Source organism: Procambarus clarkii, chromosome 35 (assembly GCF_040958095.1).
Source record: "Procambarus clarkii isolate CNS0578487 chromosome 35, FALCON_Pclarkii_2.0, whole genome shotgun sequence".
In the NCBI taxonomy this organism is placed as follows: domain Eukaryota; kingdom Metazoa; phylum Arthropoda; class Malacostraca; order Decapoda; family Cambaridae; genus Procambarus; species Procambarus clarkii.
Genome location: NC_091184.1, coordinates 29,488,569 through 29,500,290, shown reverse-complemented (window position 1 = coordinate 29,500,290; position 11,722 = coordinate 29,488,569). Strand labels below are relative to the sequence as shown.

Genomic DNA, 11,722 nt, shown 5'->3' with positions numbered 1-11,722 from the left:
CCCTAAGTGGTTCAAATTGTTTACATCTGGTAATGTAGCAGAAGTGCAGACTGCTATAGTGATCAATAGTTAAAAGAAATAATAAGCGGGATTAGGAGATTAGAGCAGCACTGATAAGCATTCTTACAGAGATGTGCCTTAAGGCTCTTTTTTCGTGGTCATCTCTACAGGGAGGAGTTCTCGGGAAGAATGAGACAGGAAGAGATAGAAAACTAGAAACAGAATAAAAAAATAAGGATACTAAAGTTAAATTTCTTAACTACAGGATACAAATAAGCTTTGCTAATATGAACATAATGGGGTGGATTAAGCACACCAAATTCATATTTGGTAGCATATACAGCCCCTCTATGATAAGGATTTTGAATAACTTGCTAAGTCCCAACTCATGAACGCCAGAGAAGACTATATTATAAAGTTTTTTATCTTTTAGTCATTTCAATACACACCAAGTTCAGATTGCACGAGTTGTATTTCAGACTGTGATTCCTCATCATCAGTCGACATTCCATCATGATGACTGACATCACCCTTTTTCTCTCGCTCCCTTCGTCTTCGAGTACGACGACCTTCTCGCTCTGCTGCACGTCTTGTTCGATACTCATCACCAACACCTTTTCCTGCAATGTAAGATAGTTTATTTAGCTTAGAAATAGGGCAAGGTGACACCCAGTTAACTTGCTATGTTAGGTTTCCAAACAGACACCAGGATGAAGATATTATGGCACAGAATTACAACATGCATTACAACAAGAGTAAGCATTTAAAAGATGGATCAAGTTAAGTTTTCTTAAAGATAACAGTACTGAAATAATGTTGTATTAATGATAAAAACACCCAAAATGTTTACAATATATATGCAGAAATTATAATGTTTAGAATGAAATTTACACGAATTACTTTGTTGTGTAAGTCATCTGAGATTAGTAGGTACAGATGAAATAACGAGACTAACCAGCAAAGGGTGAAAACTCGTCATTCTGATCTCTGACATCCTGCCGTCGGCGTTGCACAACCTTCTGCGCTCGTTGGCGGTAGAGAATGTACACCTGATCCTCTAAAGCACCAATCTCAGGGACCTGCCGACAGAATATCTTTGTTATTCAGCTTCTTTTAGGGAATTATTATTTGAGTAAATACAACTGTTTTTATGAATGTAATTTCTTAGTTATAAGAAATTGTGCATTTGGCCTCAAGATATATTGTATATGAAAATAAAAGACACATTGAATTTATCATCTTCAATAAGGGATGCCAAAAATAAAATGACAACTAAGTGCTACAGATTCAAAAACTTTCATCCATACTAATATCTTCACCTTCACGATGACCTAATTTCCATGGACTACATAAATCTATATAACGTTATATATTTTTTCTTTATTTATATTTTTTATATATTTTTTTATTGTTAGCTCATTTATTTTTTTAACAAAACAAATATACTATACATAAATATTTCATATAACATTCACCCTAACCAATAAATTCAATTAAGTACAAAAGTATTCACCAACACTACAGTAACAGCTAAGTAACTGCTCTTCATGCAAAATCAACATTCATTTAAACTTATAATCAATTTAGAAACAGTGCATAATTAACTGGCTTTATCAGATTAAAGATTTCCACACATTCACAATAAACATTAAGTGGACTAATAAAACTTGTTTCCATTTAGGATTTTCCTTTCAAATAAACATTGATCATACTGCAAAAGATATATAAAAGATCTTCAAGGAAAACTAAATTATGATTATACCTTACCTGATCATCAGCAATATTTCTTCCTTGAAAATTCTACTATGGTATTATGAATCAAAAACCAAACATCTGTGATCTATTACATGACCCATATAAACAAAATGCTCTGCCTACATACAGTCAACATAGAGAAAGGAATTACCAATCTCCTATCATTGCATATTTAATTATGTATTTATATATATATAGGGTTTTTGGCCCAATATATTTTTATAAGCGAGGTATGTCGGTGGGGTTGACTGGGAAGAGTGGTGAGGAAGGGAGAGAATTGGCTGTAACATCCACCCACATTCCCGCATTCATAGCTGCTCTATTAAATATTTCCATATAATATATCCAGCCACACTATCTTGTTATAAATAAAGTTGTGGATATTTAGATGCCAATTGGTCCAGATAATCGGAGCAAAACCTATTCACCGACTATATGCAGTATTTATTATTCTTTTGCCATTTTAAGTCAATATTAGCTTAGGTGAACAAGTTATCAAAACACAAACAACAGATCAGCATGAAAAATGTGCACTTGAAGCAAGAAAGGGACAGGCATAGGCTCCTTCACAGGACAGAATCCAAGAAATGGCTAAAGCTTGGCTGAAAAGCTACTGTTTGCATAACCAGGAGGAACCGGAAGGACCCTGTCAAAGTGTGCTAGCTGCGTGAATGACTGGGATAGCTGCCTGGGACCATTGAGTCATAGAAGCTGCCATCTAGTAATTACCAAGTTTAATTAGAGATGAGGAAATGGTGCTAATTAGAGATGAGGAAATGGTGCTAATTAGTGCTTGGATCTAGATAAAGAGTGTGTACATACTTTGAATTAGGGTGGGATATGTAGTCCAACCAGTTGCATGTTTTGGAGCATTCAACTTTCCTGGTGGGTTTTCCTCTGATATGGTGATCTTGTATTCCCACTCCCCTATGCCTCTATTGAGGGAACCAGAATCTGGTCCTGGTCTCCAGTATACACTCGTGATTTGTTTCAGCCTGCTGTGGAACAGGGGCTTTGAGTACTCCAGGTGGATAGCTTGGGAAGATATATAGGGAATGCCCTCCCAGAAACTTTGCACGCAAAGATTGGCATAGAGTTTCAAACCTTCAAGATACCTCACACTGCTGATCTATTAGGAGAGATGATTGAATTCGGAGGTCGAGCACAAAGCCTATAAACCACAGCAAAGCCAGCCACAAGGGAGCCAAAAGATCAACCCTGCTTGCATGTCTTTAGCTTGGCCAACACTGGACAAAAATGCTGGATCAGAGGGAGGTACAAAAAGTACCATTCACTCTTGTCCAGGCAAAATGTGTTCATTGCAAACACGCTCACAGTTCAGAAATGGAGCAACAAGGACAGGAAGTTTCAGATTCTATACTGAGGAGAACAGGTCCACTTACAGACAGCCAAACATTTTTCGCAGCCAAAGGAAGGACTTTTGTTCACCAACCACTTCACTGATATTTGACAGAAGTAGGAGACAGTTGTGAGCACATCTGACATGCTACGAACTGCTCTGAGGGCTATAACTCAAGAAGCCAGAAGTTGAGCTACCCACTGAGTCCAGCCCCATAGAGAAAGAGCAGACTGAACCCTACAGGTTGAGAAAATGAACAACCAAAATGCACAAACTCTAAAAACCAGAGGAGAAAATAATGAATTAAAATCTTTTGCAAGTCGGCTGGAGTCTGCACCAGATAATCCTGGCCGCAGTGAAATGACACCCACTAAAAAAACGGCTACATCGACTTGAGTCAGACTCAGCCCAGAGGATACATCACACAGGCTAAGTTCAGGCCACCCAACAGACACTTGATAGACAAACACACTGCAACACCAAATAGAGATGAATACCCAACCACAAAAGGGCTGACCAACGCAGAGTGGGCAGCAGTTCTGGAATCCTAGACCAAGATCATCCAAGTTAACCCGAGAAGAAACTAGGAAGGATTTTCCAGTTTATGAGGAACTCAAACCGTGATAACGGGTTAAGAATCCAATACCTGGCAGGCAGACTAAGTGACAATTAAATTCACAAACCAGCCAGTCATCAAGGTAGACTAGGACCTGGATCCCTGTCAGATGAAGATGACACAGGATCAGTGAATCAACCTGCTGAATGTTTTGTTGCCAGGTTCACCAATATAAAGCCATTCAAGCATGAACTCGTAGCCAATCACTGAAACTAGATAGATAAGGACAAACCAGTACACATCACGAATATCCAAGAATCACTCAAAAGCACCTGACTAATTTGTGACACTTGTTACCCAAAACACTGGGTAAAGGATGTACATACAGTACATGATGAGATGACAGATTTGCTAAATAAAGTGAGGCTCTGAAGAACAGATACCTTAGCAGGACCCCAAGCCACTGACAGGGAGGGAGGTAACCATTCTCACTGAAGGCCCAGAGACAATCCAGTAAGCCCAATCATCATGGTTCCAGGTATGCCGAAAGACACTCGGCTGTTTCCCCACCACACTGCACCAGGGTGTACCACAAAAAGACTGGTGGGAAGAATCATGCCACAATCAGGATATGACAAATACCATCGGCTGCCCCTAGTAGGCCATATATTTAAGTTCGGTTTTTGGCTTTATTTATTTGGACTCTTATAAAGTGAAAAGTACCAAATTCTACTATCTAATTGTTCATTATATCTATGTATGTATGTATGAAGGTTTACACAGTTACAAAGACTACTATCAAAACAGGACGATGGGTTGTAATACTGTACATAAGGACAATATCTAAGTCAACTATCCATATACAATACATTTTTCACCTTGCACAAACAAGTTGTATTTACTCAAAAACGACTATGGTCTGATGAAAAGATACTTTCACGAATGCTATTTTATGCGAGAGAAAATACAAACAACATTATCACATCCATCCAAAAACAGAGTATAAATGAAAAAAAGCATCACTAAGGATACGAATAGCAAATAAAAACCTTAAAGGATTGAATGGGAATAATATGAACATGGGGAAAGTAAAACCAAAAACTATTTGACAGTACATTATATAAATGGCACAAAATTTGTATTTATATACTGTAAATAACTTAAAAAGGATAGTTTACTGATGTTTCATATATAAAATAAAAATAATAATAATTCGGATTTAATCCAGTCTTGAATTCCAGCCCTCAGGTGGAAGGTACATAACTGCAGTTAATCAGAAGATGGTCTTTATTGATTACAAATTGTATATACAGTACTGTATTTACTAAGCCTGGAACTATACTGGAAAAAGCCTAGACTAAGCTAACCACACAGCTGAGGGTTACTACCTTGCCAAGTTAACTACTCTCAACTAAGGATCTCCAACTTACTAAACTTACTAAACTATTACTACCACCTTACTAAACTAACCATTCTCAGCCGAGTGTTACCACCTTACTAAACTAACCATTCTTACCCGATGGTTACCACCTTACTAAACTAACCACTTTCACCCGAGGGTTACCACCTTACTAAACTAACCATTCTTACCCGATGGTTACCACCTTACTAAACTAACCATTCTTAGCCAATGGTTACCACCTTACTAAACTAACCATTCTTAGCCAATGGTTACCACCTTACTAAACTAACCATTCTCAGCCGGGGGTTACCACCTTACCAAACTAACCATTCTTACCCGATGGTTACCACCTTACTAAACTAACCATTCTCAGCCGAGGGTTACCACCTTACTAAACTAACCACTATCGGCCAAGAGTTACCACCTCACCAAACTAACCACCCTCAGCTGAGGGTTACCACCTTACTAAACTAACCATTCTCAGCCGAGGGTTACCACCTTACTAAACTAACCACTATCGGCCAAGAGTTACCACCTCACCAAACTAACCACCCTCAGCCGAGGGTTAACACCTTACAACAACAATGGGAAGCAGCAGCATCAAGGTTATTAATTTATTTCTTCCTCAATGAACTTCAGCAACCTTAATGGATAATGTATTATTTAATAAACACCACCCACAAAAACAATCTGAACTGAAATTCATTAACATTTCAATTAAATGCTAAAAAAAAATTTAAATACAGTATCGATGATGTTTTTCTATGGCTTATGAAAAATAACACACTCCCTGCTAAAGTTATCTGTCTTGAGAATATCAAAACTCAAAATTCTACCAGAAAAGTAGATTGAATAAAGGTTGTTTCACCCTAGTCCCTAAATAATACATATTTACCAGTTATCATTCACGAAACAGGAGTACAGGGACGTTCTTCCCCTAAGGTACATATGTACAATGTAACAGCTTTTTACATTCACTATTAGAAGACTTACAGTATACGGTAATTCTATGTTTTGTACATATGGTCATAGAACGTCTGGTAAGTAATCTTACCTCAGGTATTTATCCAATAAGAAGTTGCAAGTACAGTATTATAAAAAGGAAAGTACTGTGATATAAATATTTTTACTAATTACTATGTTGATAGCTCATATTTTTTCATTTAACATTATGAACTACAATTAACTCACTAAGCTAATCTCCACACAATGCAAACTCAGCCTAAGTCACTGCAAAGGTATATAGAATCCTTCCTTGTAAGGAAACACCAAGAAGTCAGTAAACTTTAATAAAAGATGATGTATTATCTGTAAGTTTTTGCAAATTTAATAAAGCTCTTACAGGTGATGAATCATCTGTTGTTAACACACGGTGTAAAAGTCTGCACCTTGTGTAGAGCCGGTCGGCTGAGCGGACAGCATGCTGGACTTGTGATCCTGTGGTCCCGGGTTCGATCCCGGGCGCCGTCGAGAAACAATGGGCAGAGTTTCTTTCACCCTACGCCCCTGTTACCTAGCAGCAAAATAGGTACCTGGGTGTTAGTCAGCTGTCACAGGCTGCTTCCTGGGGGTGGAGGCCTGGTCAAGGACCGGGCCGCGGGGACACTAAAGCCCCAAAATCATCTCAAGATAACCTCAAGAAGAGTGTGTTTTTCTACATCATTGCCAGCATTTTGTGCTCTTTGCTATCAATAATCACTATTCAGAATTCCAGAATTCCCTCCTTATGTCAGTCATAACAGATGAGAAGAAATAGAGTGATCAAGTATTTACATTTACTGTCAATTATCTCAATGCATTCCAGGAAAGATAAATATTTTTACAAATACTTTTGTTCAATTTACTCTAAAAGTTAATTTTATTGTTTAGCACCTACCTTGTTCTGAAGAGGATATGCACACACATTTCCTATATCTTGTCCATATTAAAGATTATTCCAAATTTACTTAGCAATATAAAGTCTGCTTAATATTTACCTTATTTGAAGCAATATTAACACAGGACAAAACTCAATGAAGAACTGCTAATACAATACAGTAGATTAAAGATAAAAACATACTGTACCTAAAGATGTTTCCTGTTTACCTTCTTAAGAGCTTATGCCTGAAAGTAGATACTTCTTAATTTCCCTTTTGTATACTTACAATCAATCATGACTATATAATCAGCTGAAGCTGGTGTAATACTTACCCATTCATTTAATGCTGTGCATGGACTGCAACATGTGCATGAATCAGTGCAGAATGTAATTTAAAAAAAATGTAAACAGTTTGGCAGATTCTAAATAAGGCCATCAGAAGCACTGGAAGTTTTCCATCGACCACGGTAGCCACAAATATTGATAAGAATTTTGGAACTATCGCACATAAATCTTCTTTTCCCATTTCTTGGAACGTTGGACTGTATTGAAAACAATCCAATTACCCTTACCCACCTCCTATCATTAATATTTCCACTTCCATAGAATAAGACTGCAAGGTTGCATGTGAACCCACCTTTTCATTCAGACAGTCTCTTAAGTCAGTGACATACCCACGGATATCTTGATAAAACTGGAAGATGCTGGTCAATGGATGCTGTTCCAAGCTGCACCGGGATATGGTTGACTTGCATGCCACCAAATCATCTATTATAGCATCTGCCTCAGTCTGGTGCCGCCGGTATACCTCCTCCATGCTGACACGACTGTGTGGGGCGAGACAAAAGGGAAGACACGAGACGTAAAATTTGTATTAAAATCTGCTTTTGCCACCTGAAAAGTTAATCATTCTAACGAGCCCAGACACCGGAAAACAAGGGGAACGTAAATGACTGGCAATATAAAACTAATGAACAAATTCTTGTGATAGAAGAGGCAACAAAACCTTTAGCTTATACCATAATGTTTCAGCAGTAATTATAAGTAAATTACAGGCAATTAATAAGACTTGTAATGATTCCTGGTGACTTAGCTAGCACTCATATTATGCACCAATACCTCCATTTTCTACCAACTTGACTATTTTGCAGTGCTCTCTTTGATAATTCATGCTCTATTATTTTACTATTAAGTAAATTTAAAAAGTTTATTAACAATGATTTGATTCACAAAGCTTCTATGTATGGCACAGGAATTCTCCAAATTTGGCTCTGCATTCAGCATTACCACTTTTTTTCCAAACGTAACTAACTGTGGTTCACTCACATGTGGGTGATTAAGAAAGGAATCCATGGCCTCCTGAGCCAGGATATCTCATATTTAAATAATAATATGGCAAATTCTAGAAACAAATACAAAGTATAAAAAGAAAAATCTTAAAACTACTGCAAAAATTATAAAGACTGAAAATTTACTCAAATATGTGGCATTATCATACAACACTTAAGTCAAAGAAATGGGACAGCAATGAGCCATTTGCATGAAAAACAAATACAACTCATTATATTACTGGTTCTAACCAAAGACAAAATATACAGAATACAGTACAAAATTATAAACAATTTGGCAATGTGCAGATATTTGCTCTTGCATTCCCAAAGTGGTTGCAAGGACAATAAAATAACTCCCCTGGCCTAGGGAAGGATAAGTGGTGCCAAATGGAAACGGTTCACGTTAACGAAAGATCTCATTGCATAGGTAGACAAAATTTGTATGATTTATACTATCTTCTTAAAGCACTTAATAAATGAATGTGAGTGACAATATGGATGCAGGATATAGTGCAACCTCAATTCAGCTAACTACACAAAACCAATGCCAATTCGTTGCAATGGGAGACACTTTCAAGAGGTATCTCTTGAATATGCTGGGCAGCAAAAACATGCTGCGATATGTTTTTATTAAAGAAAAAAATTCATTGCTATGACTGTTTCTCCAAATATTTTATTTATCTACACAAATAATTCAAAACACGATTGGAGCCACATTTTATGAGTTACCATTCATACCCTAATTTTTCACCCATGCTGTACAAGCTGTTTTCACAATTTTTTTTTATTAAGTTTGAACCTATCATATGATGGACAACCATCAAGAGTACCTGTCTGCAAAGAGATTTCATCACATCACATCTAGCTTATATCCCATGCCCCAGCCTCGAAGCCACATATTCCAAGGTAACAATGAAATCTTGTCAAACTCAAAATGAAAATGAATTTTTTCTTTAAATAGGCATTGGTTATCGCAAGGCACCAATTCTCTCTCTCTTGGTGTTGCATCCATCTGCAAAAATCATTACAAATGTGACTGGAGCCATATTAACCCTTCAACTGCACATATCAACCAGGGTTGTTTCATCGGTGGTGTACACATCAACGAGGGTCATTTTCAGGTCTAATGTAAAATTTAAATCTCCCGCATGGAAAATGGGGCACCCAAACAATGCCTCAGGACTCTAGTAAACAGCTGCCATCTTGAAAAAAAAAAAGGTGCACTCCTATATGTTGATGGGTAGACCTCAGTTTGCGTACAAATACCATGAGCAATGCATGTGCCTCCCGCTCACAGCAACATGTGGCTCGCACCACAGTATCCCTATCAGATGAGGAAATTCCCAAGGAACTGATAGAATGTGATATTGATAGTGATGTAGATGACCCTGATAGTGATAAAAGACTATACACAGCAATCAGATAATGTACAAGTGATACAGATAGTGAAATTGATGAACCAGTGAGCATCTCAAAAGTGAGGCTTACACCAACACTGCCATAGCTCTGGTTTATTCCACTGCTGCTGCAGCATCCCATTACAGCAGCTATCCACATGTTGTTCCTTTACCACATGGACACAGTGACGATGACTCATTTTTTGGGAGTTAGTGACCAGGATTCTGATAATAGAAGCAGTGCTGTGGCTAGTGGCAGCAGTTTTCATAGTGTTACTAGGCAGAAGTCTGCTGCATCAACACCCCACCCTGAAAATTATGCCATGCTAGGTCGTATGGGGAAAACTGAGGGAAAGATTGGCCTCAAGTTCAGCTGTATGTGTCCACTCTGTGCATATTAGAAGAGCTTCATCTCCCAGCCAGTGTAGTTTTGTAGGAGGTTGGATTCATCCCCCGTGGAGGTAGAGGTGGTGTCTCAAGCAACACAGGTATACTCCTGTGGGATGATGGTGCTCACTTTGTTCTACAAATACCTATATTTGATGATACAGATGTAGGTGTTACTGACATTTTCCCTTATACTGGTGAAGATGTGTGTGAAAGCGACTATTTTACAGCATATTTTGATGAGCCACTCATGAAATGTATTATTCAGGAAATGAATAAATGTGTGTGGCAAATCTTACTGAAAATGAAGGCATATCACCTTATTCATATTTACAGCATTGGAAAGACAACTGTAGCTGAAATGTATAATTTTCTTGCCATATGTATGACAAAACATTGTGAAACACATCATACAAGAATACTGGAACAAAGACAGCCCTGTTCTGAACCCAAAGATTCAAAGGATATAAAAAGAACAATCTATGGGAGAATTTCACTGAGCAAAATTTCAATTTCAACTGATCATATGATCTCCAACTACCAGGAGAACCTGACTACAAAGGGATTTAATTCTAAATAAATACTGATATACTGTACTATTTAGAAGTACAGTACAGTAATATACATTATACTATATTTTGTGGCTTAATTTTACTCATTTTCCTTATGTTTTCAACAAGAATTAGTTACATAAACAAAGGAACCTCGGGGGACGAGTGGCTCCATCTATGAGCATTTCAGGTAACGAGTGAGCCACTCACAGAAAATTGATCTCGATTGACGAGCTTCCGCTCGGTTAATGAGAAAACCATGTGGTGCTTCCTAGCATTCCCGCTAGTTCTCGCAAATTCTCGGACGCCTCCAACGATGCAAATTAATGAATCTTTTTTAAAAGGTGCTAATGATGCTGGGATGTAAAAGGGTGACTGTTGTAATGTTGCAAAGCATTGATTTATTAGAAAAAAAAAATTGGAAAAAGAAAAAATGTCAAAAGGTTTGTTCAGTGTATGTCAGGTAGGCTGCTCCATTTTCTATGAAAGACATTCGTTTCGCAAGACAAGCGTTTCAGATGACGAGCTTGGTGCCGGAACAGATTAAATTCATTAACCGAGGCTCCTCTGTATTCCAATTCCCATTATTTATGATGTTTATTAATTATTCCATCATTATCATTACCCTATTTTCCACTCACCCTGAGGTGGGAAAGCACCCATCCAGAAAGGATGAAAAATTATTGAAGGAAATGTGAGTTCAAGCTGTTCAATAACATCAATTCGTTGATAAAACCTTCCACATAGGCACTGCAAAAATCATAGGAAACCATAACCCAGACTGTAGTAAAATATCCACAGTAGTATCACATGGATTCCATAAACTATGGATGCAGTGTTCCACATAAGTTTATCAAGAATAATGTCACTCATTGTTAATTATTTTAAATTAAAAATAAATAAAACAATGGCCATTCCACAGAATCCACATCACAAGAATTACAAAACTATTCAGTAACTAACCAGAAAAATTTGTAAACTGTACAAAACATGATGAACTAACTGTTGAATCAATGTCCCCCCATTATGCTTGCCATGTTGCTTGGCCAAGATAATCATAGGAACTGTAAATCCATTTAAAAGGAACTGCAATATATATCTCAATAAAAAGGCTCCAAGAGTAGT

At 37.5% G+C, this 11,722-nt stretch overlaps 1 protein-coding gene across 1 annotated transcript in view; it reads right to left on the bottom strand.

The window, feature by feature from the left end:
• Positions 1-11,722, bottom strand: part of LOC123768474 (PAX3- and PAX7-binding protein 1) — a 37,201-nt gene that overhangs the window by 8,295 nt on the left and 17,184 nt on the right. Inside the window, exons 8-10 of the mRNA XM_045759045.2 lie at positions 7,569-7,758; positions 956-1,079; positions 450-620 (exon numbers count right to left, since the gene is read on the bottom strand). Of these exons, the coding sequence (XP_045615001.1) occupies positions 450-620; positions 956-1,079; positions 7,569-7,758 (485 nt within the window). The remainder of the gene's footprint in view (positions 1-449; positions 621-955; positions 1,080-7,568; positions 7,759-11,722) is intronic.